At 43.2% G+C, this 16,074-nt stretch overlaps 1 protein-coding gene across 1 annotated transcript in view; it reads right to left on the bottom strand.

Annotated features, from left to right (window-relative positions):
• Positions 1-999: 999 nt before the first annotated feature.
• The window catches only part of PARP1 (poly(ADP-ribose) polymerase 1), a 38,745-nt gene continuing 23,670 nt past the window's right edge, over positions 1,000-16,074 (bottom strand). The window contains exons 10-23 of the mRNA XM_082214809.1: positions 15,424-15,666; positions 15,131-15,199; positions 14,619-14,751; positions 13,479-13,674; positions 12,379-12,507; positions 11,927-12,010; positions 10,302-10,424; positions 9,102-9,230; positions 8,394-8,492; positions 6,808-6,960; positions 4,479-4,606; positions 4,087-4,148; positions 3,026-3,140; positions 1,000-1,578 (exon numbers count right to left, since the gene is read on the bottom strand). Coding sequence (XP_082070935.1) covers positions 1,497-1,578; positions 3,026-3,140; positions 4,087-4,148; positions 4,479-4,606; positions 6,808-6,960; positions 8,394-8,492; positions 9,102-9,230; positions 10,302-10,424; positions 11,927-12,010; positions 12,379-12,507; positions 13,479-13,674; positions 14,619-14,751; positions 15,131-15,199; positions 15,424-15,666 — 1,745 coding nt within the window. The 3' untranslated portion in view covers positions 1,000-1,496. The remainder of the gene's footprint in view (positions 1,579-3,025; positions 3,141-4,086; positions 4,149-4,478; positions 4,607-6,807; positions 6,961-8,393; positions 8,493-9,101; positions 9,231-10,301; positions 10,425-11,926; positions 12,011-12,378; positions 12,508-13,478; positions 13,675-14,618; positions 14,752-15,130; positions 15,200-15,423; positions 15,667-16,074) is intronic.

Raw genomic sequence — 16,074 nt, forward strand, 5'->3', positions numbered from 1 at the left:
ACTAGTCACGTGACACGTGCGCTATCGCCTATGTCACTTCCCTCAGTAGTGGAACACAAACTTTATGACTATATCTACTTCACGGTTCGCAGTTGTGGTCTGTGTCGTCGCCTGTTAACTGTTCTACAGCATCTGGAAACAATATGAATCACCCTGTATAATAACCTGGGACAATAAGCCAGAAGACACAGGCACTTATCCTAATGAAAACTTTGTTCCTATGTGCACACTTTACAAGACTGCATTGGAAGAAGGGCTGGGTAAGATGAGCAATCTGCTACTCAAGTGAGGCTATTGGTCCACAGACTGGTCACTGGCTAATATGCTGAATTTGCAGGCTTATATGTTTTGGTGTCCTCCTTAGCCCTAGGAATCAAACATCTTGGAATCCAAAGACTGAGCTACCATTCAGGACTGATCTAGGGTAGAAAGTCTCCCATGTATGCAGTGGGTGGATATGGCAAGGCTCTGCATGCCTAGAAAGCTGCTATGGCTACATGGTCAAATAGTTGCTCTGTGGAGGTTCTGGTTTCATGACAGCTTGGGCAAGGAGAGCTGTTGTCTTTCTGGCTGCCTGGTAAGTGGATAGTGGAAGGGGTACTGGGAGTAAAGTACTGGAGTTGGGTGATGTCAATGGGTTACTTAGCTGTTGGCACACATTGACTGGAAGCCACACAAAGCAGCCACCTTTGCTGTAGACAAGATCACCGGGGCCTCATCAGTGCCTGGACTGACCACCTGGGAATGCCATGGAATACTAACTTCAATTCTGTTAGAAGAAAGCTTGGAAGGGGGCGGGGGGAGAGAATACAACTGATCAGCTATTATTACTGTCATTGACTGGAGTTGCAGGCAGCATAATCACATTGGCTTTCGTTTCTACAGCTGCTGTTGTGCTACTGACTGCTGTTGGTTAAGGACTGAATTGTGGCTAATTTACAGAGGCATTAGCCCTGGTCAATCACAGGATTGCACGAAAAGTAACTGAAGCTTTAAATATTTAGTATGAAATTAGTTTTTATTTTTACTTCAAAATAAACACATTTAACATTTATTCATAATCGAAACTAAGGAAGGTATTTTGTAAAAAAAAACAAAAAACAAAAAGATTTATAAACAATTCTAAGCTCCTCCTCCCTGCCTCACTTACAAAAGACGAAAATCAAAGGTGTGTTTGTGTGGCTATTTTGTTTTTGGCCTGTCGGTTAAAAGTCACAGAATGGCCTTCATACTAGAATTGACCAAAAAGAAGGAGCTGGGGAGGAGAGAGAAAAAAACCCAAACATTTTTCATAGTACAGTACTCAGTTTCATGTGTTTTTGCACATGTATCGGGGGAGGGGGTAGAGAGAGTCTTACTAAGCTGACTGACTAAACTTAGATTCAGCAAAGCCCTGCAACTTATTTCTTGCATCTCAGCAATGGGAGTAAACACTTTGATATTTCAAAAGGGTTTTGCGTTATTAAATCCTTTAACATGTCTTCCAAAATACTTGTTCACCAGAGGGATGTCTTATAGTTGAACTTCAGTTTTAGCAGGTACTTCAGATTAACCTGAGCAGTATCGTAGACAATATATCTGAAGGAAACAATGAGTTAAGACTTTTTCTTTAAAAAATGTTTTGTGAAGGACATCAATGCAGGGTGGATGCTGAAATGTTTGCAGCGCCAATGGTGAAAACCATTCTTACTTACCTTTGTTACTTGTTTCTTCCATGCAGCCACATTCTGGGGCACACACACATACAAACAAACCACTGTTTGAATTCTTCTAAAATTTCAGAAAGGAGCCCCTGATAGGTGGCTTCTGTCCCTCCCCTTGGAGACAAAGTTTTTCATGTATGTAATTTGTCATATTGATCAGAGCACACAAAATGGCACACGCTTAAGAATATAAAATAAAAAAACCTTTCAACTGAAAATTAAAATAATTAGAAAAACCTCATTGGAGATTGCAACAACTCCCTAAAGTCTGGCAATACAGATGAGTTTTACCAGAAAAAAACTTATATGGAACTGTAGGAGAGAAAAGGCCTAGTTATAGGAGAAAAGGTCTAGTCAGCCTCCATAAAGGGGCACCATAGCTGAGGATGTTTCACACCAGGTTGACATAAAACTGAAGGATGGGGATCAGATAAGCATCACTCCTAAATATTTTTATAGTTTGGGACTGGGGTGGGGAGAGAAGCGTTCCCTTAAATAAGCTGGGCCAGGACATTTCCACCAGTAAAGATCAAAACAATCTGAAATAGGCCTGAATACAAACTAGCAGCCATCATAGCTGCAGGAGCACTGATACTTTATGGTCCTTATTACCCAATTCCCAACTAAGATAAAGGATTCAAACCCCAGAGAGCTACGGCTCCTCAGTGTAGACAATAATAACTAGAGGAACCAACTGTTGTCGGCCTACAACAGTTTTCTTAGGATCCTAAAGGATGCTGGCTTTTTAACAAGGTAGCTTTTGAACTGTCACCAGGAGGAGCTCTATGTAGAGCCAATACTTGTCCATCAAGTGAAGGCTGAAGGAACAAGGCCCCTATCTCTTCCAGGAATAGAACACCAATACATCAGTATGCAATTGATCAAATGCCCCGCTCCCGCACCCAGCAGCCCCTGACAAGCTTGGAGGGCAATCAAAGCACACCCACTGAGAACAGCTTTTTTAAAAATCTTAAGTACTAGTGGAAGGAGAGGGTGCTCCACATTCCCGTTTTGCTTCACGACTCCTGTGGAAATCAAGGGGTTTGGGTGCCATGCTTTCCAAACTGCAGAATAAAGTTACTCACATTCAGTCTCATACTGATGTTAGGAGGTCAGTATCCCTTCCTGATGGTGGCATTCAATTGTCCAGAAGCAGCCATCAGCAGGCAGGCCAGCTCTACTCTATGGCCGTGATTATCCCCTATCAGGGATGCTGTAGGAATGGATTTCCTGCACTGGCAGGGGGCTAAACTAGACTCACTTCCTGGTCCCTTCCAACTCTATGATTCCACGATCCTAGAAAAATACTGTTCAAAGGATACTCGTTATACAGAAGACAGGTATTGCTAACTCCTGATGGTATTCCATTGCCTAAAGGAACTTCTACGCCATTGAGAGAGGTAGTGGCTGTGGGATCTGGTGCTGTTTTGCCCAAGCCTAAATAGGAGGAAAAGCAAACAAAATTGCAACTGACAGATGCACATATGCATTAAGCAACTCTGAACTTACCTGAATCGTGACTAATTTTCACTCATTTCTTTGGTGCCAAGAAATCTATATATAGTACTTTGCTCAGGTGAAACTGGGAAAGGCACTACCTGTTAAATCCAGACTAAGGCTGCAATCCTAATCCCAGTTACTTGGAAGTAAGTCACATTCAACTGAATATGGCTTACTTCTGAGAAGACATGGCTAGGATTTTGCTGCAAATGTTTTTTTTTTATTGTGAATTTTATGCGTTTTTACTGCGGCAATCTTTATAGTTTCATTGCATTGTGATGGGATAGGAACTTGATGTACAAGTTCCCACATAGTTCCCGCTGAAATCAATGGGACAAGTCACTTGCCCTATTGATTTGAAGTCTGGATCCAATCCTTTATCGCTCACAAAGATTTACAACAGGATATTATTAGATATCCAGCAGATCCAGTTCTACTAGTTAGCCACTAGATCCAAGCTTTTTGTGAAATGGGTTTCTGTTTGCATATACCAGAGATGGGGGATCTTCTGCATCTCAAGGCCACATTCCCTCATAAGAACTACTTGGTGAGCTCTGTGACAGAGCAAGGGATTTCAACCCAGATCTCTCATATCCAGCTTTGAGGATATACGCAGTGCATCATGTTGGCGTTGATGCATTAGAATATCCAAACTTATAATTTGCTATTCAGCTAAAATTGTCAGTAAATATATTTTTGGGTTTTTAAAACATTTTATATTGACCTAAAATAACTACAAAAGTCAACAAACAGTTTGCAGATCTTTTCCCAACAAGTCTGAAGGAATTTGGCCAAAAGCCCAGGGCCACCCTTGGCTACTATGGCAAATTTGCTTGCAGTCTTTGAGTCCCCATTTGTAGCAGCATTTCCAATGGCGTTTTACCTTTGACACTGTGTTTTCCTTTCGGCAGCTTGGTTATGTGGGATGCATTCTTCAGCTCATACCTAGCAAACAGAGAGGAGGAGGACTTAGAGCAGTACATCAAATACATTTGAAGAAAAAGCCTTTCCTTTTCAGTTTGGAACAGTGGTTCGCAGATTCAGCTGATGCATGATTTCACCACTTCAGAATGCAACCCTTTAATAAGACTCACTGCGATTTAAAGCCTGCCATTTGATGAACGCAGCACAAGCATTTATAGTTTGCAAATAATCAACTTGGTGAAAGGGTTCTTAAAAATCAGTCAAGTTCCAAATTTGGATTTAAGATACTTTGAAGTTAGGAGATACATCACTGTACATGGTGCAAAAGTACTCTAAACACACTCGACTTACATGTTTCCAAGGGCAACTTCTCCCAGCAAGATTAAGCCAATCGGGTCAGTCTGAGAGGTGTGACAATAGTTGGCACTCTTGGACACCATATCAGCAAAGTAGATACCTTTACCAAACATGTAGCCAGTCTAGAAGGAAAAGAACGGTGGCAGTTTAACAGCCAGAAGTCAACTCATCAGAGAAGTCTAGTGAGAAAACAGAGGAATTGAGGACAGACTGCAACTTCCTGTTTTGTGAAACCTAGTTAAAAATATGTGGATATAATACCTGAAGGAGTCTCTCCACCCCCACTGTTCTGCCCGGACACCGAGGACCAGTGCCGAGGGCTTTCTGGCGGTTCCCTCGCTGCGAGAAGCAAAGTTGCAGAGGGCCTTCTCGGTAGTGGCTCCCGCCCTGTGGAACGCCCTCCCACCAGATGTCAAAGAAATAAACAACTATCTGATGTTTAGAAGACATCTGAATGCAGCCCTGTTTAATGTCTGATGTATTAATGTATTTTAAATCTTTTGTTGGATGCTGCCCAGAGTGGCCGGGGAATAAATACATTATTATTATTTTATGGAATGTGAAAGCTCTGCCAGGAATGGACCTGGCTACAGCTCTGTGGACATGTAGCTCGTTCCTGGGCATCTGACAAGATTTCCCACACTGGAAGGCAGGAAATGATTTTCTTCCAGATCATCTTTGACAGCAGTTTTACCATTTTGTTTTGTTTCCTTTTGCATTCACCTGTGTGGCATCCAGCCCCACTTGCCTGAGTTAGTCATTCGGGTCTCTGGTCCGTGGTCTGGACTGCAAAGGTCTCTTGCAGCCCTACAATTAGGCAAACTGAGCAGAACCACTTTCCCCAACTTGGTACCCTTCAGATGCCTTGAACCACAACACCTCCTCTTCCCTGACTACTGGGCTGTAGTGGTTGGGACTGAGGCAGTTGTAGTCTGAAAGAGTTGGAGGGTACCAGATTGGGGAAGGCTGGGGTAGAACTATATTGCAGGCTGCAATGGTGATGGGTCTCAGATCACCATTCCCAAAGGGCTGGATTTATGGGCAAAAATGAGAACCTCATTGTAAAGGCCTTCCTCTACGATGGATGCTTTACAGAGACTCCTGCATTGAATGAGTTGGACTAGATGACCATTGGTGTCCCTTCCAACTCTGCAATTCTATGATTCAGTTCTGTCTTCAAATTCTTCCTACTATGCTTGACAGACACTTATTAGTATTGCTTAAACGTTATTAGTATGTCCGCTTGACTCCCTTAGATACTTGCACTTTTTAAAGCAGCCTGCTATCTGGGATGTATTTGCTGTATTTCTCACTTTTTTGTGCTTTTCTCATGGGCTGCTTTTATGCTCATTTGTCTACTCTTTGCTGCCTTGAAAAGCTAGATATAATCATTGGCTGTAAAAGCTTTAGCCACTTTGGACCTTGAAAGGCAGGGCAGAAATGGTTTTGAAATAAAATAATGCGTACGTCTTGCCAGAATTCTGAATGTAGGGGGAAAGGCAGGCTTACACAAAATTACTTGGGCAGTTTGACTAGTATGCCTCATTCTCTCTCCACTTTAGCAGGCGGAGACATGCTACTTACGTAGACATATGCAAAAACATTCATACCCCGAGCTGTATTAGAGGAATACTTTCTTGAGCCATTATCTTAATGGAATGTTTTTGAAGGTTGTTTTGGCTAGCCTGAGCCACATTAATATGGTTTCCAATGGTACATCTCCAGGCAAGTAGTAGATTAGATGTTTAGTCGTTCCCCCTACTTCTGATGTTCCGGTTACCAGGGTCATTGCTTACGCAGACTGAACAGCACCAGCCGCCATGCAAGGAGGAGTTATCGGCAGGCTTGGGGAAACTCCAAAGTTTGCAGAAGTTCAGAATCAAAGGAAAAATATATTCAGAACCTTTAGGACAGGGAGAGGCAATGTAGTGCCCCACAGATGTTGCTGGGCTACAAATTCCATGACCATGGGCCATACTGACTGGGGCAGGTGGGTGTTGCAGTTCAGCAGCATCTAGATGACATCATACTGGCTACCCCCAGTGCGGACCGCACATGCTCAGTAGCTGACTGATTAGGAGCTGATGGAATACTGACTGATTGTTGGGGAGAAAAAAGCCTTGAAAATAGGTGGGAGTGGAAATCTGGGAGTATCCACTGGAGGAAGGCATTGAACAGGAACTCCCCACATGGCAACATTTTGTTGCAGGTCACACTTCCTTCTTTCTTTTGCACATGGAAACCAGAAAGGGGGTTTTTGGGGAGAGGGATTAAAAGTTCTGTTTCTACACGCAATACACTAGCAAACTAGCCTTGTACATACCACAGGAGCTTCAGGAGGAGCTATTCGGAGACCCTGCGACAAGATGCCAGCGTAGTTGGTTGTGCGAGAACCATGCCAGAGCAACTGACGGTTGTGCAACTCCTGGAATGGCCTATAACGCTGACCTTCTCCTTCCCGCTCAATCTTGAAAATCTTCGGAAGGGATGGAGAGGTGTGGAGAAGAGAGGGAACGAACCATACATCAAGATATGTGATCACTGAAAAACCATTTCACAAGCTGCCTTATACTAAAGACCATTGGTCTACCTAGCTCAGTAATGTCTATGCTGATTGGGAGAAGCTCTTTCAGACAATGGTCTCTCCCAGCCCTATATGGAGACGCCAGGGACTGGACCTGGAACCTTGTGCATGCAAGGCTGATGTTTACCACTACAGCTACAGCTTGTCCTTGCTGCTGTGGGTTACAGTTCATGGCTAGTGAGCTTAACCAGGAGCCTGATTTGGATGATACACTCAGCCAAGCCTTGAAAGGCAGCAGCAGAAAGGACCACGGAGGAGCAAAGCGGCTGCCAAGTTCTTGCCCAGATGCCCACGTGCCCTCGTGTTCAGCTTAGCACATCATGCAGAACAGGCCACAAACACAGCACACACGTGGGCCTTGCCAGCACAAGTTATACACAAAATGTTAAATTCAGAATTCTCTGGGAAAATTAAATCTTCCAGATTGCTTGAGATCTGGAAATGCTTGATGCCACATTTTGTTTCAGCCATCTAAGAATTAAGGTGGCTTTGAAGGTTCGAATTTCCATACTTCAGACTTGGGTTTGGGGGGAGGGGGGAAAAAACCACTTGACCAAAAATGAACGAGACAGCTGCATGGGCTGGGTTTTCATGTGACCTGGGACTGGGGAATCCCAGACAGGCTATTGACCAAGAAAGAAGAATATGAAAAGAGAAGACTCTATCCCATGGCCCATCCCATCCTCAATCCTTAACCTGCAAAAACAAAACAAAATAAAACCCACAACTGTCCTGTCTGGATTTTCTAGGTCAGCATTCTTCTCCTACAGCCACCACCCAGATGCCTATGTGAAGCCCACAAGCAAGACATGAGACCTCCTCTTGCACCCCACCAACTGGCATTCCAACTGGTATTTATTTCTCACCCTTCACCCAAAGGTCCCAGGGTATATACACATATAGTGAGCAACTCACAGAGCCTCACTCACAGAAGAAGAGTTTGGATTTGATATCCCGCTTTATCACTACCCGAAGGAGTCTCGGCTAACATTCTCCTTTCCCTTCCTCCCCCACAACAAACACTCTGTGAGGTGAGAGGGGGTGAGAGACTTCAAAGAAGTATGAATAGCCCAAGGTCACCCAGCAGCTGCATGTGGAGGAGCGGGGAAGCGAACCCGGTTCCCCAGATTATGAGACTACCGCTCTTAACCACTACACCACACTGGCTCTCAGAAGAGCTTGTGTTCCTTTACTATAGGTTTTCGCATATGGAATACTATTCTACACAAAGGTTAGTTCAGAACCGGTCATTTTACTTGTTTTATTGTGTGTTAAAATGACCGATTTTGAATTTAAACAATTTTTGATCCCCAGTCAGAACCTACCTCCATGACTTTCAAGTCATACGCGTTGTGGGTGCTTGCATGGGTATTCTTAACATACTGCTTTAGGATCTTCGCTTCTTCAGAGTCTTTATCTACTACCTTTGAAGGAAAATAATGGGGGAAAGTATTGAAAACCTGAAGCGAAAAGAATGCTAAGAACACATTAGGCCATGAAAAGTATTACACAATTTAAATGATTTCATGTTCCTATTGAGCCGGGAGGTTTGGCCTTATTTTGAAAGGGGAGAATGACAAGAAAAAATACTGGTTCAGCACCCATGAGTTAGGGCATTTTCTCAGAGGTATCCTGTGGTTGATCCTGAAAGCCCAGCTGAGTGGCATCCAGGGAGTAGCAAAGACTAGACTGCAGACAGGACCACTTCTCCTAAGGCAGGAAATCTGGCTTTGGTGCTCTTCCGACTCTTCTTCATAAACCTATCTCCCTTTAAATAGGGGTTCAGAAAGAGACAGCCAAGGCACAGACGGAAGGCCTGACCCTAGAGGTGTCTCTGAAGCTTATTTACCCTGGGAGTAAGTTGAACCCAGGTTGAAATTGTGTCCCTTGTCTGGTATCTCCAAGCAAAACGTGCTTTGGAGGTATAGCCATCCAAACTGCCTGTCAACACTGGGTGGGTGTCCTCAGCTTGTGTTGAAAAACAACTCTTTTGAGATATACAACAGCCTTGTTTCTGTGCCATGATATCTTACCTTGATATCTGTTTTGAGCTTTTCATAGTTCACATCTATTGGATCTTTATCCCCATCCTGACCCCCACTTCTGAGTAGGCTGTAGGCGACCTCAATGTCAAGCAGATTGTCCAACATCTCCACCTTGGACTTGATAAAACAAGAAGACGCGGTTATTCTTGGCAGCAAACACATTTCATCGCCTAAGGACTTAGCCCAATAGATTGTGTGGGGATCTATATGTCACATTGCTGCTAAGGAAGTCGGATACAAGGTCAGCAGCAACGTCATGTTAACAGTAAATTTTTTGTCCCAGATTTAAGCCCGTCAACATAGTTCCTCCCCTTCCACTCATTTACCCCCACAAATCAATCCATGAGGTTGATTAAGCTGAGGGCTAGTGATAGGTCACCCACTAAGTTTTAAGGCAAAGCAAGGATATGAACCCAAATCTCTCTGGTTCAATTCCAACACCCTGCTCTCTCCGAGCACAATTCAAAGTGTTGGTGCTGACCTTTAAAGCCCTAAACGGCCTTGGCCCAGTATACCTGAAGGAGCGTCTCCACCCCCATCACTCAGCCTGGACACTGAGGTCCAGCTTCGAGGGCCTTCTGGCGGTTCCCTCACTGCGAGAAGTGAGGTTACAGGGAACCAGGCAGAGGGCCTTCTCAGTAGTGGCGCCCACCCTGTGGAACACCCTCCCACCAGATGTCAAGGAAATAAACAACTATCTGACTTTTAGAAGACATCTGAAGGCAGCCCTGTTTAGGGAAGCTTTTAATGTTTGGTGTTTTACTGTGTTTTTAATATTCTGTTGGGAGCCACCCAGAGTGGCTGGGAAAATCCAGCCACATGGGCTGCGTAGAAATAATAAATTATTATTATTGTGCTATGCAGATCTCTCTTTTGCCCTCTGCTCAGTGGGCCTCTGGTTAAGGGGCAGTTCACTCTCACCTGATGTCTGAACTCATCACATTCAGAGAAATTCCTGCCCTCCTCTTCCACTGCTCCATCCATTTTGTCTCCCCCCCTGTCCATTCATGCCCCCTAATATGCATCTATCTTTTGGGTTTCCCTCCATCCCACCTGAAATAAGCCTGAAGTGTGCAGATTGCCCATCTGCTCTAGGAGTTGGTACACAATTTATTTTATTTCTGTGCTTTAAGGGCCAGCTGTCAAAACTAAATGCTGCTGTTTGTGCCAGAGGTTCCCCATCAATACCTTAATGTAATCTAGATTATTTAAAAGAGGAGGCTTCTTCATCCCAAAGTCATGGGGGATCAGAGTGTAGAAGCGGTTGGAAAGATCCAATATCTGTGAATCGGTGCCACCATCAGAAACTGCCTACATAAAAAGGAAAAGCAACAAAATAAAAATAATAATAAAAATCAGCAAATATGTGTACCTGAGTGACTTCACTTACAAAAAGCTAGGCTTAGTTCAGGTCACACATTTATAACTTTAGCAAGAACAAGTTTTCTGGAAAACTTTAGCAAGAACAAGTTTTCTGGAAAACTTTAGCAAGAACAAGTTTTCTGGAAAACCAACACTTCCGTAAAAGCAGCTCTCCCATTTACTGTATTTTTCACTCCATAAGGCACACATAGTTTTTAGGTACAGATAGGTAGCCGTGTTGGTCTGCCATAGTCAAAATAAAAAAAATAAAAAAGAAGAAGTGTGCATGCACATGAAAGCTCATACCAAGAACTAACTTAGTTGGTCTTTAAGGTGCTACTGGAAGGAATTTTTTTATAGTTTTTAGGGGGGGGGGGAATCAAGGAAAAAAAATCTTATTTCCCACCCCACCCCCAGCCCCAAAGAGCAAAGAAGCCAAGACAGCGAGCGGAATCCATCCCGCTGGCTGTCTTGGCTTCCTCTTTAGACGCGTGCAACCTCTCCAGCCGGGAGAGGCTGCGTGCGGCTTTGGCAGAAGCGAAGACAGCGAGCGGGATGGATTCCGCTCGCTGTCTTGGCTTCGTTTTTAGCTGCGGGGCTGGGGCAGGGGAAGCCCGAGCTTCCCCCGACCCCAGAACAGGTCCGGGAGCGGCGGCAAGGTTGTGAAGCCTTTGGAGCACAGCGCGAGTTCTTCGCGTTGCTATCGCTGAAGCCAAGGAGCCTGCATTTGCTCCATAGGACGCACACACATTTCCCCTTAATTTTTGGAGGGGGAAAAGTGCGTCCTATAGAGCGGAAAATATGGTATTTTCAATTCAATCTTGTTCACAAATCCATCCCATAGTGAATCAAGTTAATAGGGTTAGACAGGCCCTAAAAGACAGTTACATTTATTTGATTCTGTCTTACATTTATTTTAAAACAGCAAGCATGAACTCTTAAAATGCTTGCTTAGGACATGAAGATTTTCCTTTGAAATATGCTGAACAAGTAAGCAGGGAGCAAAGTACAGACTTGGGCTCAATCCCAATTCCCATTTCTGGTCACTTTCTTGGGTGTGCAGTGAAGAACTCTTCCGACAGTAACATTAGGCCAAACTAGCTGACAGCGCAGCCCCACCAAATTTAACAAGAGAGTTTATAAAAGCTGTCAATCTAGCTTGACTTCCATGGAATGCCAAGACATACACTTCAAAGGCTTCAGTACCACCTCAGCTGAGAAATAATCACATAATCAAATCACTCCCTTCTGGCACAGCCATTCTGATGAACAAGAAACAAGAGAAAGAGAATAGAGCAACCCTTTCACTATATAACAAAGACTCTTCATCTTACCTTCATGAAAAGGGAGGTTTAGGGGAAAATAGAAGTGCAATTTTTGGGAGGGGAGAAGCGCTAAGAATTCAAGAGTTTCCTCAACCATTCTAAAGGTGCCCTTTATTTCATCCTCACCTGCTGCACCTCATTAAGGATGGAGTATGCACTCTGGATTTGTCTCTTGCTTAGCTTCCCCAAAGGCATCTTCTGGAGGTCAATCTGGCAATGAGATAAATGGAAGGAATCAACGTGAGACTTGTCGTTATGTGAAAACGTTCAGAGATTGCTTATTGAAAAGCTCAATGTCTTAAAGTAGAATGTTCCACGAAGAGAACAGATAAACTTTTTTTTTTTTAACGAGTTATCTGTTTAAAGGTCTATTTAAGAGCTTCACACTCTGAAGATGCCGTAAGTGCTGTATCACCCCAGTTTCATGTGGGGGACTTTCTCATTATTGAGTGCCGCCACCACTAACTACTGAACCCCATGGGAAAACGGCTAGTGTTAGGAAAGCACTGGTGCCACTGTATCACACGGTGAACAAAAGGGAGAGCGACAAAGGGGTTAAGCCAAGGATGCCTAGTAACCTCAAATTCCACCATGGCTTTCTTCATGCTTTCCACATCAAATATCATCTTGATAAGGTCCTGGACTGCCTTAGGAAGCTTGGATTTGGTTCCTGCACTCACGGTCAGCTTCTTCACTGCTTCTTCATCCTATGGAGGGGGGGGGGAAGACCACCAATATCTGTTTACACGTGCAGAGATTCTGAAGCAAGAATGGATTCTGATTAAATACTCCAAGTTGAAGATGTTCATGCAGTTTTCTAGTGATCTTATAGCGCAGGCATTTCCACCCCACCCCAAAGCATTTAAAGCAAAATCCTAACACTGTGTTTTGAATCAACTGGTTCAATAGATATATTTTTTCTGTAAAAGAAATAAGATTGATTTCCAGTTGCGTCCAATTAATTTCCCAAAATTCAGGGATTCCTTTTTAAAAAACACCACGAATTTTATTAATCTAGATTTCCAAGATAGCCTACAAAAGAGAACCATAAAACAAATATAAAACAGATCAAAAACATCAGAAACAAAAGCAGTTATTGTAGCAACAGTAAAAATACAAAAAGCAGTAGATATAAAATCAGTTAAAATCCTGGGCAATCTCCCCCCACCCCCAATGCTTGGGAAATTCAAGTCCAGAGCTAGTACGTTTGCATATTATTATTATTATTAGTATTAGTAGTTCTTGTCTGTTTGTATATAGCAAAATCATTGATATTTGCCGGTAGCATATATTTTAAAACTATATTTCTATAGCATGGGATTAACAATAGGTAAACAACAGTGAATGTTACAAGCCCTTATGGTTGCCAAAAGACTTCTACTTCCAGCCTGGCTAGATAAACGCCCCCTGTCCATTACACAGCTGTCTGAGGACCTCATTGTCCTTGCAACATCTGAAGCTGTTTTTTTAAAAAAATGAATTTATTTTTTAATAAATTTTGTGTGGGTACCTATTTCAACAGCTGTGGGTCTTATATCGACTCAAATGTTTAATTTTAGATGGAAGTTCACACATGCACATTTGTGTTAAAAACCTGCTGTTTGGACTTCTCATAAGTATTTCCTCCTTGCGTGATCTTTGATACAGTTGCGATTTTAAACAGGGTCACCCAAGTTACCTGCCCATAGTCTATTTCCAGAGGATAGAATTTTTTGGGATATTTAGTGAAATTCTTGGAATGCCACGAGTTGCCCGTCTTTTCCTCATACAGATTCAGGAAGTGCTCAATGGCTTCTTCTTTCGATGGCATCTGCTCTAGCTTGTTGCTTCCAATGACTGTGCCAACACGTCCCCAAGAGCGGAATACCCAGTATCTAAATTCAGAGGGAAAGGGGAGAAATTGGCAGGCGGAATCAACCTCGATGGTTTTCTCCATACATTGCTGGACCACAACTCCCATCATCTCTTAACATCCTGGCTGGGGCAGAGATATTTCCTGCATAAGAGTTTCTTCAGAACTCAAACAGCACACTTTGAACTGTACACAGCTTTTGATCGAGTGTAACAACAAAGGCAGATGCTGAACAAAGGAAAGAACAATCTTGATAGGCTTGCTTGATGTCACTCAAGACAGATAAGATTGTCTACAAAGGGGTTTGAAGGTAAGGAAACTAAACAGTTTTTTCTGGGCAGAAAATAAATCTGACATTTCCATCAAAGTCAAAAGTAAATTAAAAAAGGACAGTGACCATTTCCCCTTGCTGCTGGGATTTAAGGTTAAGTTGATTCAGGTTTCTGGCTCTCCATTTTGTTTTACTTTTTTTTAACCTGTTCTTGTGATCTGCCTTGCTCCTTCCAGCCCAACTGATGAGGGCCTGAAAGGTAGGATAGGAACACTTTAATCAATCAATTCACAACAGCAGCAATAGGGGGTCCTCCTGACTTTGTTGTGCCGGTTTAAAACCAACAGTAAGACAAAAACCTTTTTATTAAACTTCAAACATAAATGGCACAGACTAACTCTTGTGTTTGCATTCAAGTCCATGCCATAAAATAACTCTGTTACATCTTCAAAGGAGACACAGACAGGACTAAGGGTGCTGCCCTATGCAAGTATCAGCAGAGAGAGCCACCTAGTTCAATAGGATCTACTCCAAGGTAAGTGTGTAGAGAACTTAGGAACCCCCCTGCTGGATCAGACCAAAGGTCTATCTTTTGTTCAAGTCTCGCAAAAAAAATATGATTCAAACAGAGGAGCCAAGCAGGAGAAAAATGAGCAACACACTTTCTATTTGGGAAGGGAGGAAGAAAAGCAAACCTGATTTCTCGGTCATCTTCCAACAGCTGAAGCTTGTAATACGAATTTGTTCCTTTAGTAATATCTACCAGCCCAAGAGTAGCACTGAAGATTTTACCACCTTTTTCAAAGACATGGGCAGAATCTTCCAAGCCTGTAAAAAAAAAGGCAGTCAACCATAGACAGGGGGAAACACATTTGACCCTTATCCAAATTATTGTTTTAACTTGAACACATAGCACAGAGATGCTGAAATACATCCCCCCTCCCTTTCCCTGAAGCACACCTAGAGACATTTCAAAGGGGCTTCTCGACACATGGAATTTATTTACTTATGGTGTTCTACAACCTGTCCCCAAACCGTAAAAGGCCAGAGTGGTTGCACCCTTTTAGAAGTTGTGAAGAGGGAATTTCAGCTTACTATGCAAACTGCACTTGCTGAAATTCCCTCTTCTGGACAACTATTCAAGGTGCAAAAGTGTAGGAGTCCTGTCACCTTCTGGCAACCCTAAAGTAGATGTAGAAATGGTCACCTGAATCGGGATCCACAGCAGCTCCTCCTTTAACTGTCAGCTTCATCTTCTTTTCCGCTTTGCTCGTTCCTGGATCAGGAGAGGGAGAGATGCAGTGTTAAGCTGTATTTTATAGTGTTGTAAATTCCACCTCCACAATTCTGTGATTCTAAGTCTTCCCTCCACTAATCACCTCCTTAATTTCAGGAGTGAACCCCAAAACTGGCTGCTAGGATGAGGTCTACCCTGAATGTAACAAATGACAAATGCCAAGAACAGTAGTAAAAAAATTGGGAGTCCCGTGGTTTTTTCACCTTGCTCTTCTTTGACCTTCCCGGTACTTTTCGCGTTTGACTGTCCACTGGATTTTCCTCCCACGGGAACCGCGTTGTGCTCCTGCTTAACTTCAGCGCCCCAGGGAGAAAGAGAATGGAGCGAAAGCAGCTCCTGAAAACCCTTGCTGGAGGACTGCACATCCTGGAGAAATTCCTCAGAGACAACGCGCACCTGAGCCTCCTTCACTTCTTCCATTTTCTTGTTCATTTTCTCAACCTCTTCTGGAAAAGGGAAGCAGAGCATGCTGTGCCATTGTTCTTGCGATTTTCTTGCCCATGCAAGTTATTTTAACTTATGAACCACTTCCCACGAAACATCCCAAAACAATTACCAACAAAGACACTGATAGCACACAACAACCATAAAACTTATAAAAACCAATTTCAAGCCCAACGCAGATACTGACCAGCATAAGACTCTCTTGGACATCACTAGGCACCAAAAAGACAATAAGAGGTGCTCATCTGATATGTAATAGGAGGGCGTTTCAAAGGGTAGGTGGCACCACAATAACATCCCAATGCCTGAACTAGGGCTAGAAGTTATCTGGTTTTCAACGTGATATATCACCAGCTAAATGCTGTGATATACTGATATATCACAATGTCTGAAATAAGGATGGAGCTATA

Source organism: Podarcis vaucheri (assembly GCF_965113315.1).
Source record: "Podarcis vaucheri genome assembly, chromosome: 3".
Classification (NCBI taxonomy): Eukaryota; Metazoa; Chordata; class Lepidosauria; order Squamata; family Lacertidae; genus Podarcis; species Podarcis vaucheri.